Source organism: Zingiber officinale, chromosome 3B (assembly GCF_018446385.1).
Source record: "Zingiber officinale cultivar Zhangliang chromosome 3B, Zo_v1.1, whole genome shotgun sequence".
NCBI classification, from domain to species: domain Eukaryota; kingdom Viridiplantae; phylum Streptophyta; class Magnoliopsida; order Zingiberales; family Zingiberaceae; genus Zingiber; species Zingiber officinale.
Window position 1 is genome coordinate 3,938,661 of NC_055991.1, and position 18,837 is coordinate 3,957,497.

Here is an 18,837-nt window from a genome sequence, read left to right on the forward strand (position 1 = left end):
ATTGAAGTAACCATATCATGGCTATCAGTGTTACTTACTCAGACCTTTTACTATTCATGCATCATATCCTTCCTTTAAATGTTGGTGATACAATTTCACTAATTCTCCGAATTATTCTACAGAAAAGTAGTATGATTAATACAACAAAACAAAGAAGAAAAAAAAAGAAGCAATGTTGTAAAACTCAATGATAGATTTTGCAGTAATGGGATACATTCCAAAGGGAAAAACAAAACCACTTCACGTCATGACATAGAGATAAGCAAGTGCCCCCACGGGCTGGATCAGCTGGAAGGGTGCCTGACGCTTGCAACAGAGGTTCAGGTCGAGGGTCGCCAGTTGCACACGGGCGTAAAACCTCGGTCTGCTGCGCTTTAAATTCCACTCGACCCCCAGTCACCCCTCCTGCCCAGCTTAACCGTGATTTGCCCCCTCTGGATATCTGTGGGGCCGGACCCAGGGGGCCGCTAAGGTGGCGGTTCCACCTTTTTTTTGCAATAGAGATAAGCAAGTGCAAAAATAGAAAGGTAGTTCATGTTATGAAGTGGAGATGACATATCGGTACTATCACTAATCCTTATGATAGACCCTGCCTCATCTGCTAAAAGAAGGATATCATGCCCGGTTCAACTTTGATCTACTGAATGGAAGACTTAACTTGATATTGCGTCTTTATTCTATTATTGAACAGAATCAGTGTTCAAGTTAAGTTATTTCTAGGTTATGTATTTCCTTTGGCAATGATTTTATTGGAAATGCATGTTTTCCAAGAAATTACCACAAAATAATGGTGTTGTTCACATCTATGAGAAAGAGGAGCTCCTTGCATAGTGATAAAACAAAATGGCATCCCATGGAATGGAGCAGCAGGCATGATAGGCCTTAGAACATATATTCCAAGGGAAAGCCCTAGCCATCAACAGTTGATACCATCTTTAAATGTCCCAAGCCAAAAATTTCAAACCTAAGTTAATCAAGCTTCAAAAATAGGAAGATAAGATCACACAGAGATACAAGAGGGAAGAAAACACATATTGCCCATGATGTTCCTGTTTCTTCCACCCATTTAACCACCGGCTACAATTGCAATCAGTGAGTATGATGGGCAACGAACCAAATCAAGCAAGCAATGAGAATGGGGCAGGGAGAAATTGCAATTCCCACCCAAATGACCCTGGACAGGAACATCGATTGCCCCCCTTCAGTATTTAAGACATTATACCACATCACAACCACAAACTCGTAATATGAATAAAATTGCTAACAATCGATCTAGTTTTGCCAAGACTAGACAAACTTTAAGAGCAGTCCATAAGAATATTTTGGTTGATTATTTTTTTCTAATGCAAAACTAAGAAAAACTGGAAAAATTAGCATTTTCAAAGCATATTAAGAGGGGGAAAAAACTGCAGATCTCTTAAATTTTAACCTCAAGATTTGCTCCCCTTTTAGTTCGATGTGAGGCCGGGTCGCCTCCCCCTCCTCCGGCAATCCTGCAGCAAACGGGATCAGGAAAATAAGGGAGACCGGAAGTAGATTTTCGGAGTTGAGAAGAATGGAAGAGTAAGGAAACCTCGAAGATTAGAGAGGCCTTTTGTACGGAAAAGGCTGGAATTGGACTGGCGGCGGGGCAACGTATTAGGGCAAAATTTCTCAACTTTGTAGTTTGGAAAATTTCACCATGGGCCCCTATCAGGGTGGTTAATTTCTAAAAATATCATAAATAAATTTATCATAGAATTTAAAAGTTAATAAATGCATCAAAATCATCCTAAACTCATTAATTATTTATTTAAAAAAATTAAAATCTTAATCTTGATTAGTTTCAATCTCCATTTTCCATAATCCAAACATTTAGCAGAATTTGATAGATTTTCGACAACATAAGACATTTGCTGGAAAGTTAATATAAATCCCTAAAATACCTGATAGATTAGTAAAATGTAAACTATTTTTATGATATAATTGTTTTTCGAACCAAAAAAAAATAAAATTAAAGCACATGATAGATTTAACAGTTTTGCCTAAATTTTAAACCGTCATATTTGATTAGCAATGGAAACATTTCATCATAAAATGAGACAAATAAGTATATGTATCGTCTGATATACCACAGCATTTCAATAACCATACTCACCATTCTAGCAAGTATTTACATTCATGGTAGCGATCTACATCTTCAATATTATGGGTAAAAGAATCAACATACTGTACACCAAATTTAAAAACTATAAGTTTATCTAGGGCTTCAAGCAGGTCTGGAAGAGGTTAGTTGAGGCGCGGATCAGCTCTTCCGATTGCCAGACTGTTTGGGGTGTGAAGATCGCGCGGCTGGAACACTTTGCGAAGAAGAAACTGCTGAAAGGGAAGGCTGAAAGCCAGAATTGCCAATGAACCAATACTGGACCCATTTTAGGTTGCATAAAGTGTACTTGAGAGCTTTCGTCCAATTCTCATGCTTGTTGAAACTTTGGGTGATCGTGTAACTTTCCACCTTGTCGTTCTCAATCCTGTGTAGAAACAACCCATCAGTTCGGTACCAAGCCAACTTTAAAATGCCAAATAGTGCATTCAAATTCCTAAGCAAAAATACCACAACTGATCAAACGATATATTATGAGTTAAGTGCTAAGCCAATCTCTGTAACTGCTAAATACAGTGCGGCAGAAGCATTCAAGCTATATATAGGAGTAATTTTACGATTTGCTTAGATGCTTACGAGTTCTAAAACTGGAAGGTAAAGTTCAATCGAAGCTATATAACAACTGATCAAGCTATATATAGACATGCACAACACAGAGAAGTTGCTGCCTTTCATATCCTGCGGTAGTTCATTTCTGCAGGAGAATCAGAGGGGTGAAATGAAAGCCCAGAAAGCCCACAATGCATGTTATTGTTCTAATAAGAAATTTAGTAATTTAGAGCAAGAAGATGCTGAAGGAACAACGCGGATATCCTATGGTACGAAAACAGATGAACTTGTGTGTCAGTGATGGGTGGTAATATCAGTATCAAAAAAAAATAAAAATCAATAAATCTAATTACGGATTGTATCGGATCAGTGAGATAAATGGTATTAGTATTAGTTAAAAAAACATTGCAAAAAATAAAAGAACAAAATAATTAATAATAACTAACTACTAATGGTTAATTGATACTTTAAATTATTAATGATAATTAAAGTTACAATTTAAATTAATTGTTAACAGTTATCTTACAAATTCTATTAACTTAATTAAGTTTGATTAACTATTAATTAAATACATATAAAAAAAACAACTGGTAGATGATACCAAAACAACTGTACCAATTATTAAACTTATAACTACGTAATTTCCGGTAGGAAACTGTAATGAACAAACCAATCTAATTAAGAGATCTACCTGTAAGGCAATCTAAAACATTTTTCTGGTGGTATATTCTTTTCCAGATCCTTCTGATTTGCAAATTCAGCAAAGTCTTTGAGGCATGTTAAGAATAAAGTCATTGCTTTGTCATAACGAGTGCTCCAGAACACATTCACAGGGCCAAACCTGCTAGCAAATAATAAACTGTATTAGTAAAGTAACAATAACGTCAAAACTGTCTTGCAAATAACTTGCACTAAAACTTCAAAAACTACAGCTAGGAGGAAAGAAGCCAGCGTATACTAGCACAAACAAGGCAAAGGAACATTGTAATAAATAAAATAATTTACAATGAAAACAGCAGAAGGGGAGCCTTGGCGCAACGGTAAAGTTGTTGTCATGTGACCAAAAAGGTCACGGGTTCGAATCCTGGAAACAACATCTTGCAAAAAACAGGGTAAGGCTGCGTACAATGGATCCTTCTCCGAGACCCCGCATGGCGGGAGCTTCATGCACCGGGTTGCTTTTTACAATGAAAACAGCAGATACTAAGGAACCTATCTGATGCAGTGGCTGATTCAAACCAAGCCCACAAGGCCCCTTATATTTTCAAAAAAAAAAAGGCTAATGAAGCAAAGCACTATTCCTGGAAGAGCAAGTGGACCATCCCACGTTGAAATTTGATTTAACCTTCCAGATTTTACTTAAGTGGCATGTCAATCAGTCACCATGTTACTGAATTTGATTCTGCTTCAGAACTTGTTAGTATTTGCTTGCTTTAGAAGTTGGCAGTATTTCCTTTACCCTTCTCCAATATCAACACTTCCTTTTGTTTTTGATGTCCTTACTCTTTAATGTTCAGCACTTAGTTCCTTTTGCTTTTAATGTCCTTGCTCCTTAATGTCTGCTAAGGCATGTAATCATCTGAATGTGAAAAAGGTATAACTATGATGTAAGGGGAAGATTTTTTGGATGAAATTGCTTATTGAAATTTCCAGTTTGAGCTTACTGCCATGATTCATGTCACTTGTTCCTTCTCATGTGTAGTGAATTTGTGAGTTCTTATTTAGGATGTGATTGCTTTCCATTATTACTTTAGTGGCTGCTTAACAATCTTCTTCTCCTTTTAAATCTTTAATCTCTTTTCTTTTGGAAGGCTTGCTCTTCTTTTTTCAGCAAGTCATCCATCATCTAGTATTAGAGCTATTGTTCATGAATTGTCAGATTTTATGAAGAGAAAGGTAGGCGGGAGAAATTAAACACATTAAAACACTTCAATCTCATAGAGATTTTCTTTACTCTTGCAATGAATACAATGAGAGGCATGAGTTTGCAACGGGCTCAAATTCAAGGTCTCCAGTAAAGGAGTCGGGGGACACTACAAAAAAATAAAGTTTTAACCACAACAAATATTGTGATTGCTATCACTATAACATTTTCATCAACGAAGTTGTCAAAAACAACTGTATTTGTGATGAAAACTTTTTGTCAGTATTCAACTAACCATTGAATTTATTTATTTATTATTTAAAGTTTAGTAATGGTACTGTCTAATCAAATGTCAATAAAATATAAATTATTGACAAAATTTTAATATTGTGGATGATAATTGATTTAAAGAACCGTCTTTTTTGTTGTCAAAAAAGCATGCTTTAAAATTATGACAATGAATGATCTGCCACTGAAGAACTATTAATATTTGTTAACTTTCACATGTATTCCGATGATAAAATAGTAAAATTAGTAGTATTACATAGTTTAAGGTTGAGATAATCTAAAGGCTGAATAATTACATTGTTGAAAATTTTGATTAATGAGAAAAAACATAATTTACCCTATTAAAAAAGATAGCTAGTTCAAACACAAAATACCTGAGTACTTTTCACTAACAAACAAACAAAACAACACTAAGGATGAAAAAATAAACCATAACCTAATCCCCCTCCCAACTCCTCCATCTAATTGTACCTGTGTTGTTACTAATTCAGAAGAGAAAGTAGAATATTCTTCATGTTGATAGACAAAAAGAAGCAAAATAATAAGCATTGTGAAAAAAGTCATCTGTATAGAAGCAAAAAACAGAGGATATGAAAGCCCAGCAGTGAGGACTTACAGTTCGTATGTGTTATTGTGGTTATCCATAATACAGGGATAGCTTCCCATGGGAAGAATCTTGATTCGATATCTACAGTGAAAAGTTAATAAAACCAAGTAGCATATATCCATGCATATTATCTTCAAATTGGTAAGAAGAAACATCACGGGTAGGATGGCAAACAAATTTCAATTGCAACACTATACCTCCAAAAGGTTACAAAGTAGCTGCAATTTTCCTAGAGTAATGGATTTGTTTTTGCTTCAGACTGTAGAGTATAACTATGATATATTGCTCAAGAAAATCCACTGCAAAATGGTAAATATTACCAGTCATCAAAAAAAAAATTTTTGTTGTATGCAACCACACTGTCACCAAACCCGAGGAAAATTCATAAGCCTTTCTAGATCTTCCCAGGTAACAAGAAATCTTGAATATATACTTCCATTTTGTTTTACATATTGTCGATTATCACCACAAAAGTTTCTGACTAAAATGGCATTATGAGTCTATGACGAGACAAATTGGATCTCAAATGATAAATCTACAACTACATCAGTTCTCACTAGTATATTTACATTATTATGTTTTTGAGTGGGTGACATATTGAAAGAATCATTTGATGGTAGAAAAGACAACAAACCCAGAAACATTGTCATTGGATGAGACAACTGAGAGACTTTCGTTTGACATCAGTTGGAAGAAATCAAAGTTATATTTATCATCCCTGAATCCCTCATTTCTGCAGAGGTATCTGTGTTTGCAAAATTTAGTTGCATATAAATTTATCATGGAAAATTACCAACTGCTAACTTGAGAATACATAAAATGAAACTAGAATTTTAAAGAATAGGGCATCCCTCATCCACAAATGCTTGTGAAAAATAAATGATATTAATGTTGATAATCGCCAATACCGATTGAGGGTTGCATTAGGTTGCTAGAGCCCAATGGAGTAGGAGGATCTATATAGCCGATCCCACCTAATGGGATAAAACTTAGTAGTTGTTGTTGTATTAGTGTTGTCTTGCGATTCAAATGAAATTCTACACAATCACATAGTCAAAAACTTCATAAGCAAGAATATAAAAACATAGAATTAACCATGAGATGTCATTCAAAATAATTCCATAGGAATATTTGAGGATACAAAAACTTTGGCCGACAATGTTGAGCCATAGTATGAAGGAGGAGGCAAGCCTGACCCCAAGCCGCATTTATTTCATCCCATTCAACCTAGGGGAAAATGCCAAATAAGATAGTGCCAGAGAAATAGGACAAAACTAAAAAAAATAACCACTCAAAATAAACTTTTACAGTAGAGTAGATTCAACACTAGAAATCAAGATTTACAAAAAGAAACAAAGATCAAGCAAAAGAGTAGATCATAAGTATTTTCTAGTGTGCAATTTGATTTTATCAACTCAAAATCTTGAATAAGCCCATGGAAAGAGGAGTGAATAAAAGAACCCTAATAAAGAAGACAATAAAGAAACACCTGTTTGCTTGTAGCATACCGGTATCTTAGGAAGCCGACCAAGTCGAAAGTTGTTAATTGTTCCAAATTCCCCATCATGTGAAATAGAGAACGCATCATTTAGCACATTGGTTCTTTTCAGCAATTCCAAGTGAGCTTGGGAAACCTCTATCTTGGCCAATAGAGCATCTCTCTCTTCCTATCAAGTAGTGGGCAAAAAACATAAATTTCATGGAAGGAATCCTGATCACCGATCAACAGCTATATTGAGTATAGCTAAAAAAAATTGAGGTGTAAACCATAGCTATGAAGTATAGGCTTCAGGATGTATAACTACAAACACTTAGACAAAATATTCTGTTTGTACCTAATTGCCTATAAGTTAAAGATACTCCACAAATCAAAGTGCAAGGTAAAGAAAAATTGTCCATATTTTGTAGATGACACAATTATAAAAATGTTCATCAAATATTGCATTTGATAATAGTGCAAAATACTTTTGAAGTTTAGGCACTTATATGAAATTACCTGATGAGATATGAGCTGGAACTGGAAAGTGTTGAACTCATGCCAGTATCTGTAGAAGGAAACAACAAAAAAATCTGGATCTTTATTATTCACATTACCATAAATAATAATTAAAAGGAAATAGAAAAAAAAATAGCACAATATGCCAATTGAAAAAGGCTGGAAAGTTCTCCAAAACACCCTAATATGATCCGGAAATAAAATAAAATAAACATGAGTTGTTTCCTTTGCTGTAGAAACTAAAATAAATAAACAGTCTCAAGTATAAGTTTATAGGAGTATTACTGAATGCAAAGAATTTTTAGTTCAGATACAATACTTGGATCATGCTAACTCAGAAAGAAAAAGAAAAATTTCAATCTCCAATTCATCAAATCCTCCCTCATTTATTGTTGTTCTAATGCAGATTAGGGGTTTAATATTCTAGAAGTGTTAGATTTTGAAATAAAATATTTTGGTATATCCTTTTATTTTATTTTATTATTTTAGAAAATCAATTAATCAAGGTAGTATTTGATTTGGCAATTATATGATGCCGAATAAACCAGTTTTAAAATTGGATAACATGCTCGATAAGGCATGAGTTCCAATATCATAAGTGTTTCTTCATATGAACGCCCACGAATTTGATCAATTACTCTTCGCCCTTTGAAAACAGACATATTACATATATTTTGAACTAAAATTCTTATTTCTTTATCTGAAATTGAGTTATTTATCATATTGTTATTTTGTTTGATGCAATGAATGTTAAGCACTTCTTTTTTTTATTTATTTTTTGCGTATTAGAGAATAGGAGATTTATTCTAAGTTTTGATCTAATCCTGTTTCAGTATAGGAATAAATCTTTCCTCCCATGTTAATCATCTTTCAGTTTAATAATATTACTCATTGTAAGCTATGTTCTCTGTATGAGATTACTCTCTCTATGTTCACTTGGAAGAATAGACCAAGAACGAAAAACAGCAGAATCCAAAAAGTGGGAATTCGAAATGTATACCTCTCCTCTAACTCCTTAAAATGTTCTGATTTTGTTTCTAGCTCCTTCAACTCAGCTTTGACCTCAAAACACTGCTTCTCAGCTTCTTCAATTGCTGCTTGGAGCCTTTTTTCTTCTTCCTCAATCTAGATGTGTGTTTTGACCAGAAACAATTTCAAAATGTTTACAAGCTAATAAGTCATTCAGAAAATATGCATAAAGGAATTGACTTATGAAAGCGTGAAAAAAAAACTTCCCTTCTTAATAAATATACAGAGAAGAAATCAAGGATAAACTCAAAGTGGCACAAACACCAAATATTCTCTTTTTACTCTCATTAGATGTTTCCATAAAACAAAACTCTTAAAAAAAATAAGATTGTAAGATGGAAAAAATATGTTACGGTATTAAAGGATAGATAGGACTCAACATTAGGTTAGGGCCTCAATAAACTTATTTGTATTGATAGTGCTCTTGAACAAATAACTAGTTTATAATTAACTGCAACCATAATTATCATAAAGTTGAGATTAATTCAGCTCATAGAAAGGTAAGACTAAAAAAGGGATAGCAAAAAAAAAGGGAGTTGGAAATATCTACAATTAAAATAGTAATGAGACAAAATGAACAGGTTAGGAAGATGAGATAGTTCACCCTTACCTTCTCTTTCTCCTTCATAAAATCAGCCTCACTGAGAACATCAAATGACTCAATCTCAGACCTTTGAAGACATGCTTCATAGGCTTTAATGTCTCTATTCACATCTTCAACCTCTTTCTCAAGTTTATCCGACAACATACGCATACACTCCAAGCAAAGTGGTTGTTCCACCTAGAAAGAAAGGCAACAAAATTTAAAAAACCTAAAGAACAATTTGCCAAGTTTTTTTAAAATTGAAAGCTTAATTCTGTGAACATGAAGAACAGGACAACTCGATGGCATCAAGAGTAGATTTTGAAGTCATCAACTAGTTACAGAAGCTGCAAAACTAGCAGTATGGTTCACGCCAATCTATTTAAATTAAAGTTTATTAAACCATAGTACCTGAGTTTGGGAAGTGGCAATATCAAATGCCCTTTTCAAGACTATGTTAGAGTGGAACCCTGAGCTATTAACCTGCAAACCACTGCTATGGTTTCCATCTTGAGCTGACATTTGGGCTCCACCTCCTTCAGGAATTGTCTCACTTTTATACATTGAAGCAGCTGAAGGTGGTAATACAACATATGAATCTTCAATCTCCTTTGAAGATTGGTTATTGTCAGCGTGAGAAGTTCCAGTACGCAAGCGAGAAGGAACACCGTGACTTTGAAATTTCTGTTTAGGTAGCACAACAAAAGAATGATCCATAGGGCTAGAAACCATAAGACTGCCTTGAACTGATGATGCCTGCATGCCTGTACACATTTATGGAGAAATTCATATCTAAGAGGTAAATGTAGTAATCAATGTAACACAGGAAGCACTTATGAGCTGATAAAATTTTTTCATTAGCCCTTCCCAAACAAGGAGAGAATATGAGTTTCCAGAAACAGCAAAAAATTTGAACTGAACAGAGGAAAAAACATCCAATAGATAGCCAAAGAATCATAGATGCACATGAAAGAAGTTAAGAGAAGCGCTAACCAGAGCGTGATGCATCATTGAAGAATTTGTCCGCATAGGACTCCACCCCTACGATGCAAAGCGGATGGCGACAATTCTGGCAGACCCATCTAGGAAGGTTTGGATCCATTGGGAAGCTCCCACTCTTGTCACCCCCTCCAATCACATTCTTCATTGTTGCAGATTTGTTTGAAATCAGAGAGCAAGTCTGCGATTACTTGAAGAGATGGAGAAGTGAGACAATAGGTAAATAAGGAGAAATAAGAAATATATAATGCAATTGTTTACCATTAGTATCCTCTGAAGGGTAAGTTACTAAATTAGTATGAAAGAATAAAACCTAGATATCAGAAGAACAATGCATTCATACGAAACATAATACAATTTCAGTCTACATAAACAAACTGTAGACCAAGGTTTCGGTGCGACCCGTGCCGTTCGATGCGGGGGCTTTTACTGTTCCGACACGGGATCGACACCGGAACACCGGTCCAACACCGGATCGGCACCAAAACGCGAGAGATAGAGAAGGAGAGGGAGAGGCAATTTCTTGCCTGGGCGGCGAGCGACGGCGATGAAGTGCGGGGACGAGCGACGGTGAGCGGCCGCGGCGAGCAACGACCAGCGGCGCCGACGAAATCGGAAGACGCAATCGGGAGTAGGGACGGAGAAAAAAAAAAGAAGTAACCTCAGTTTTTATTATGTTTATAACTAATAACAGTTTCTATATAACTTATATATTATATAGTTATATATTATAATACATTTGTTATATATAATTATAAAACAGAGTGTGTGTATATATATATATATATATATATATATATATATATATATATATATATATATATATATATATATGTTAAATTTTTAAAAATGATTTCTACATTTTTTAAAATTTAAAATTTTCATTAAAAATATCAAAAATTATTTTAGATTTTTTAAAATGTATTAAAAATATAATATATATATATATATATATAATAAACTTAAAATGTTAATCTTATGTTAAAAATTAATTATACATTTCAAATAATTTATTTAAAAAAAAATTAATTTCAAATATTAAAACACAAGCCCCTTACCCAAGGAGTCACTCATAGATAGGATTCCATGGGTGAAATCCATAAAATCCCATCTATTTATAGGATTCCATGGGTGAAATCCATAAAATCTCATCTAAGAGTAATGTGGTCCATCCTTTAAATTTTACGATCTAGAGGGTCCGTCCCAGTTGATAGAAGTTCTTCGGTGGATCATGGCATGAGCAGTCGACGCACTTGCTATCGAGTGCCATTAGTTATCTACATTACAGCATGTAGAACGCTTCAATTACTACAACTTGAACTGCTCTTATTTCTCGACTCAATTTAACCTCCTTCAGGAAAATGAATCTTTTCTTTTCAAGCAACAATAATTTACACATCACTATTGTTGTTTTTTTACGTTAACGAGTTTGAGAGAAGTAACTAAATTCTAGGAATGGTTCTCTCTTGCAGAAACACTTGGAAGAATGATAACAGTAGAGGAAAGATGGAGAAGCGTAGTTCAAGTTGGCATGAAGCATATACAACAAAATTACTCTTACAACAATGAGCATCATCGCTAGTAATAAAACACAAGCAGCAGACGATCAGGTTGTTACATAGAAACGAGAGTTAAAGCTCGGAAAGGATGGCAGGAATGTAGTGCGATAGTTCAGCTGTAAGGGACTGGAATCCATTTACAAGCTGTGTGTGGAAGTCCTGATCTTCTTCGCCAATCAGCCTAAAATGTACTCGGATTGCCCGTTTACAAACAGCCATAAATTCAAGCAGGGCCGCTATAAGTTGCTGCAATTCTTGAGACCGAAGCCTTGTAGCAGGCTCGCCAGATAAAAAGGCCTTGCATACACTAAGAACTCCGCTGTTCACCTGCATTATCCAGTTCATGTGGATATGAAATGAAGCCTTGAAGAAGCAAGAAGAGGTTCTCGCATCAAGAGTATTTACAATAGTCGATTGTTATTACCTGCACTGCAACACTTCCTTGGAGTATCCTCTGTAGACTTTGAAGACGTGGGAGTTGATCATTTTCTGAGCTACGTGGCTCTTCTAGCTCATTTCTTAGAGCAGCTGTCCTGGTTTCTATCATTCCAATAGCATTTTCTACTGGAGAAAACTCCAAGGATTCGGATTTGACAACCAAAAGCCTGTTCACCAAAGCAGGAAATGAACCCTGAGTTTGGAGTACAGTTCGTCTTTTCCATTGATCCTCTAAGCCTCCTTGGGTCTTCCCATTTTTAGTAAACGGGGTATCAAACAAGAACCTGTCGAAAACCCTGGCCCGCACACTTCCAGTGGACAAAGAAAAAATTCTCTCCCTTCGACTCTCGAGGTCCTCATCCTCCATAACAGGGTCCACAGCTGTTATTTGTAGATAACAGACATCAGGTTGCAATTCTTCTGCATTGACTTGTCTAGAATCTGGTATAATATGCAGGGTATGACTTCCATCAATCTTAGACTCATATATGCGACTAAGCTTCTCCATTATGTCACCTAGACGAACATCTCGTGGCTCCCGATACACATACTCCTTCCTATCCAGCTTTCCAAACCGAGTTCCATAAAATCCAACTCGGTAGTAGGTGGCATCTATAAAAGTAATGGGGCTTGATTCCTGCTCAAGTATTGAATCATAAATACTGGAAAGGGAAGTGTGACACTTAGCAAGTTGGCCATAAGCCCTCCTGCTTTTATAGACTGGAATTATGAGTTCCAAAATGTTGGCACAAAAATGATAAAGCTCCGCCTGTGAGAAAAGCTTGTTAGCGAGCTGAAGGTATTTAACTGCAGAATCCACAGTGAGTTTTGATGCACCATATCCTTCCACCTCAGCTGCAGATGCTTCAGAGGCAACTGCATTGCTAACCATCGGGCAAATCTTGGACAAAGAAGCTACATGTTCCCTATTCCAAACTGCATCATTCCTCCCAACAAGGGCCTGACAAAGAAAAGTCATAAGTGCAAGAAGCCAACTAAGAAAGGGAAAAACTGAAGCAACTCTCACCTGCATAATGACACCAGCTACAGCAACTGCACATTGAGCTGCTTCTGCACATGATTGCATCTCCTGATGTGCATCACATAGATGCAGTAACCACATAATGTGAAGGTCTGGAACAGATGCATAAGCCATAGCAAGCTTATGATAGCTTTCAGCAGCTGCATACCTATCTATGGTCATAACAGAAGCCTGTAATCAATCAAAATTAATAAACACCAAGAAGTGGATTCCCCACTGAAATATATTATTTGTTTAACGATAATTGGCTGATCACTTATCCCTAATGGTTTGTTTACTTGGATAGAAGATATGAGGGGCTCACAAAATTATATAGCTCCATTATTTATATACATATTTTTGTCAATTTCGCTCCTAATCTCTCATATCTTCCATCCAAGTAAACAAAAGCTCAAGCAGCTAGGAAAAGAGTTAGTCAAAACATTTATAATCTTAACACTTCCGCTTCAAATGCAGGAAAAATGATCCGAAGTAGTGGCTCAAGTTCAACAACTGGCTTAATTGACAATATATATTTCTTAATTACTAATGTTAGCATGGTTCAAGCAATGGACGTCAGACTAATGTTACCACATTAACTGGCTACTTTCTTATCTCAAACTTGGGTTGTTGAGGTTTGAGAAAGATATTGCTTTATTCATTTTTTGTTATTAACATAATTCATACACTACCATGCAGGAAGAACCAAATAACAATGAAAATCCTTCCACATAGACTTAGAGCTGTGAGATCCTATAGACCACCAAAGTGAGTTTGAAAGTGTTGATCAAGATACAATTTTAGGTTTGTGATTCCTACATAACAATTATCAATAATGATAATATCATCTATAGTAGCAATGACATTACCTTCCTGATAGGTAAGGTGAAACATTGATGATTATATGCTGCCATAGGTCACATAATCGAGCCTAGTTTTGATACCATGTGGGAGGACGACAATGTTAGGAGTCTTCTTTTGTACATATATAACTTTATTATCATCTTTACATGTACATCATTGTGCATAGATATTTTAACAAATGCATCCCTAGCTATTTGGGCACAAATCCCCAACATAAGCAAACTCAGAACTACCATGGTAGGGATTGAAAATGATGTCCAACTAGAAGAGATGTGTAAATAGGGATAGAGGTCTCTTGTTAGAGATACGGTGAATTGTATCTACATGATATTGTTCCCTGGATAGAAACGAAATATGCATATGGATCGCATATCATGTTCCTGGTATTCCCACTAGCCACTTCAATAAGCACCCTTATGTGTGTTTCATGTTATTGGCAAAGATATCTGAATGTGGTGACAATTGAGTGTCATGGTGCTTCCTTATTCAATTTTCTGTCAATGTTTGACATTTTGTTAAAAAGTAATTTTGTTTTTGGTAGACAATAGATTCACCAAGTGGTTTGTAGTTGAAATTTAGGTGTTTTAATGATGTATTGTTATCTGTGAAAAATATGAGATCTTGGTTTTATTGATTTTCTGCTCGCGTGACATTAAGGCTTCAAAAGAACTTTCTTAATTAAAAATTATAATTACTGTTGTATTCTAAATTATTTTTGAGAATGAGATGAAGGTTATTGTGTTTTGCATGGATCTTCCTCATGCCCCTTGTTCCTCATACGGAGTCAAGTAATTGTGTCTTATACTATGTATAATGGTTTACCAAGACAATTCACTTTAACAGGGCATCTAAACTTGGGAGAAAATGTAGTCACACTCTTCTCTCTTTTTTTTTTCTTTTCCTAGAAACATAAACTCTTTGAAGGAACAAATTGAGATTGGGAAACATCAAAATAGTTGAGAGGAGGCATCACTACATAATCAGTCACACTTCCATTTTTCCTTTGGTAGCAACAGAAACTCTTCAAAAGAACAAAAAGATTTAGAAGGCATCAAATGTTCACAATTAAGCTACATATTCATAACAAGGAGATTCAAAATCAATCACATATGCAGAGTTATTGTTAATCGGCAAATTTTCATTTAAAAATCCAAGGGAAACAATTTAAATCATACCAAAACTGCATGCTCAAGGGCTGCATCAAGGGCCTGAAGAAGACTGTCTGACAAATATTTAACCTCTGACCAAGACCAAAGATTATCGGTTGAATTTTCGGAAAATGCCTCAAGTGCATTTCCAGGTAGTCCACAATCATTTATAAACTGCACAGTCATCGTGCAGTCTGCCATTTCTTCCAACGATTTCCTGAGACGTCGAGCTTCACCACTCTCTTCGAGACTGCCATTAGGCTTCATCTGAGTCACTTGTACATCAGACATCAACTCTGACAAGGTAATTGTCAGCATAACTCTCAGTCGTGTCGTATTCGTGAAATAGTAAAATGAATTCTGCAAAAGGAAAGTGAATATTAGGAAAAATTCAAATAGAGGCATAAGATTCATGAGGCTGATTCCAAATAGCTGGGACAAACGAGGCTTGATGACTCGGAGGATGAAGTAAATAGTAGAGTCCCCATTAATGCAAATTTGCAAGACGCCATCTGAAATAACCATCCTACCCTGATAAGTATCTGTAGTCCAAGGACAGCCCTTTTCCTGATGGAATCGTTACGAAAAACTGCAAGGCGTAAAAGGTGAAATGCTATTTGCTTCAAGAAACGATCGTTCTCTCTTGCCATCAGTGTTGCTCCATGAACACTGAATATATTGTTCAACACAGAAAAGAAAACTTTCCAAAAAGCCAATGGTTGACTCCGGGAAAAAAGACCCATCATCATGGATGTGATGCAATCTAGTTTCCCATAGTCAGTAGCAATACTTTGAGATGCTGCAGCAACAGAGAACTTGTCAGCAATCTCAAGAACTTGAAGACTGACTGCTGTACTCAAATTTTCTTCCCAAACTTCCTGCAAGATTTTGTAGGGTGCAAGAAATCATACACTCGGTTTGCAAAACAACAATTAAAAACTTAAAGACGTACCAACTTTTGCCTCAGTATAGGATGTAGAGACTCTCGCAAAGCTCTGGTTGTTGCTCCAATTCTAGAAGATTGTGCTTGTGCAAGAGCTTCCCTTAAAGAATATGGTTGGTTAGGTGAACTTAGCTGAGGACTGACCCTGTGCCATAGATATCCATTTTCAGGCGTCCCCTGTAGAAGAAATTTCAAATATATATTCAGAAGTATAAATCACTACATGATTTATTGTATTGGTTGCAACACTGATAACACAAGCAACTGCCATCACACTGAACAATGTGAGAACATCACAGCTGTTTTTTATGAAACATCTAACTGGATGAACAATAGAAGTCAACTAAATAAATGTTTTATTCACTTAAGATTTTCATCAACTATAAAGTTTTAATGTGTATTGCTGACACCTGGCATATTTCAAACTGTTCCGAGAACAACTCAATGAGTTTTAATCTTATAATTACCTTCGACTCAGTTTGCTTACCTTCAAATATAAGTCTAGTGATTATAAAGTCAATTGAATTAAAAAATTTGCAGGGATAAGATACAAAAATATAGTAAGGATTTCAACTCATGAAACCTACTTAATATCAAAATGAGTGTTGTGAATCAAATGTGAAAATTAGTTCTTATAGCATTCTACTGAGATTAATCTCATAATTTTTCAAGAACCATGTTAAGTATTATTCCAGTAAATCTGTATTAGAATTGATTTCTCCAAATTTACACATATATGTTTACATCTTGATTTCTATGACTTAGACATAACTCTTTGTTTGCTGGTGCTCCAATTTTGCATGTCCTCTCTGTTGGTACAATATCCCTCAGGTCAAGGTTGACCTGGTTGACCAACCTTGAGTCTTGGTTTGGATTTGGATGTTTGACAATACAAGACTTCGATGATATGGACAAGTGCAGGTGCAGTTGTTCATGTGGGGAGATTGTGAAGGAAAGTCAAGTAGGTCAAGGTTCACTGGATACTTGACTGGAAAATCCTAGTGAGTGAAGCTAGGTGAAAGTCCTGGCGAGTGAAACTAGGCAGAAGGAAAGTCCTGAAAAGTGAAGCCAGGCAGAAGGAAATCTTTGTGAGTGAAGTCAGGTGAAAGACCTAGTGAGTGAAGCTAGGCAGATGGAAAGTCCTGGTGAGTGAAGCCAGGCAAATGGGAAGTCCTGGTGAGTGAAGCCAGGCACGAGAATCCAGATGGATCAAAGCTGATCAGACATCTGGTGTTGGGAAGTCCAAGTAGGTCAAAGGGATTGACCGGATACTTGGCACGAGGAAATCCAGATGGGTCAAGGTTGACCAGACATCTGGTAGAGGTTCAAGTGGGTCAAAGGATTGACCGGACACTTGGTGAGCGAGTTCTAGCAGGTCAAGGGTGACCGGATGCTAGGCACAATGTACCAACAGGTCATGATTGACCGGATGTTGGTTTAAGGGAGTTTGGACTTGGTTTTGGGCAAAAATCAAGAGCTGGATCGATCAGCCGATCGATTGGCTCATGCCCAATCGATCGGGTGAGTCCCCGCAACAAGCATCCTCCCAATCAATCAGTGGATCGATTGGGGAGGAGTGTCGCGCGAACAGAACCCCTCTGGATCGATCGGTGGATCGATCCAGAGGTCCCAATCGATCAGTGGATCGATTGGGAGCTGCTGTTTGTGTGCGATAAGCCCTGGATCGATCCACCGATCGATCCAGGCATTTCCCGAGAGCACAGAGGCGCTCTGGATCGATCGGTCGATCGATCCAAAGTCTTCCCGATCGATTGGGAGCGTTCCAATCGATCGGAATCCGACCGTTGGCGTCGTATTTAGCTGCAGGCGTTTGATTCCTTCGGTAGAACTTCCACGACTTTCATCTCCGATCCTTACAGCGACTCCAGCCACTTCTCCACAATTCTCACGCCAGATCTTGAGGGTTCTTGGAGGCATTTCCAAGTCAAGAGGCGGATCTACAAGAGAAGAAGAAATCTAGGGTTAGGGTTTTTCCTGTGCAAATGTGTAAGCTTTTGCTTGTATCTTGTTCCCTTTCCTTTTCTTCTTGTAGTGTGAACTTGTAGGGCTTCTCCGCCTTTGGTAGTTACCATAAAGGAGTGTTTTCATAGTGGAGGGTGCGTAAGTGTGTGGATCCTTGGATTAGTCACCTCTTGTGAGGTGGATACCAAGTAAATCCTCTGGTTAGCGTTGTGTATTTTGTTTCTTTGTATTTTCCGCTGCATATCTTGAAGAAACAAGCAACGAAGAGCAAGACGAGCGCACCGAGCTATTCACCCCCCCCCCCCCCTCTAGCTACATTTCGGTCTCAACAAGTGGTATCAGAGCGAGGCCGCTCTTCACCGGAATCATCGCCGGAAGGGGCAAAGCTAGAGGGTGAAGAAGTTGGAGCAATTCTACAAGTCGAAGACTTCATCACAAGAAGCTCAACTTCAAATGGAATTCCGAGATGGACTTGGATTCGACACGAGGGTGCCACCACCATTCACCATGATAAGCTTCGATCTTTGGAGATCAAGGATCGAGAATTTCTTGATTGTGGAGATAGAGCAATAGTTTGCTCTCATGGAAGGTTTCGAGGCTCCAACAAATTCCAAGGGCAAAGTCCTCAAGAAAAGCAAATGGAGCCAAGAACAAATCCTAAGATGTGAGGCCAACGACCAAGCTTTTGGTCAATCTATTGCCTAGCCACATTCTTGGAAAAATTGGAGAGTTCAAGGATGCCAAGGAGCTTTGGAGCAAATTGATATCAATTCATGAGATCCCCTCCACTGTACCAGACCAAGAAAAATCCAAAGAGGGCGAC

General features: G+C 36.8%; 2 protein-coding genes across 7 annotated transcripts in view; both read right to left on the bottom strand.

Annotated features, from left to right (window-relative positions):
• Positions 1-2,022: 2,022 nt before the first annotated feature.
• LOC122055553 (beclin-1-like protein) lies at positions 2,023-10,737 on the bottom strand. The gene is made up of 11 exons (XM_042617037.1): positions 10,586-10,737; positions 10,053-10,239; positions 9,471-9,823; positions 9,087-9,257; positions 8,448-8,572; positions 7,448-7,496; positions 6,960-7,118; positions 6,593-6,678; positions 5,461-5,532; positions 3,384-3,533; positions 2,023-2,510 (listed from the first exon to the last, which is right to left on the bottom strand). Exons 2-11 carry the CDS (start codon positions 10,204-10,206, stop codon positions 2,285-2,287), a joined length of 1,545 nt encoding a protein of 514 aa, XP_042472971.1. The 5' UTR covers positions 10,207-10,239; positions 10,586-10,737; the 3' UTR covers positions 2,023-2,284.
• An 838-nt stretch (positions 10,738-11,575) lies between these two features.
• LOC122055552 (guanine nucleotide exchange factor SPIKE 1-like) overlaps positions 11,576-18,837 on the bottom strand; it is a 41,024-nt gene continuing 33,762 nt past the window's right edge. For all 6 annotated transcript variants that reach the window (XM_042617036.1, XM_042617033.1, XM_042617031.1 and 3 more), the window contains 6 exons: positions 16,041-16,208; positions 15,619-15,966; positions 15,116-15,448; positions 13,083-13,268; positions 12,042-13,016; positions 11,576-11,944 (listed from right to left, as the gene is read on the bottom strand). In XM_042617036.1, the coding sequence (XP_042472970.1) occupies positions 11,690-11,944; positions 12,042-13,016; positions 13,083-13,268; positions 15,116-15,448; positions 15,619-15,966; positions 16,041-16,208 (2,265 nt within the window). In that variant the 3' untranslated portion in view covers positions 11,576-11,689. The remainder of the gene's footprint in view (positions 11,945-12,041; positions 13,017-13,082; positions 13,269-15,115; positions 15,449-15,618; positions 15,967-16,040; positions 16,209-18,837) is intronic.

Excerpts from the sequence above, each read along its gene's own strand:
- LOC122055553 (XM_042617037.1), bottom strand. The coding sequence starts at position 10,206 with ATGAAGAATGTGATTGGAGGGGGTGACAAGAGTGGGAGCTTCCCAATG. Across the intron at positions 5,533-6,592 it reads CATTGTCGGCCAAAGTTTTT|ATATCGAATCAAGATTCTTC; the intron begins GTATCCTCAAAT and ends TTTTCACTGTAG. Across the intron at positions 3,534-5,460 it reads CACAATAACACATACGAACT|GTTTGGCCCTGTGAATGTGT; the intron begins GTAAGTCCTCAC and ends ATTTGCTAGCAG.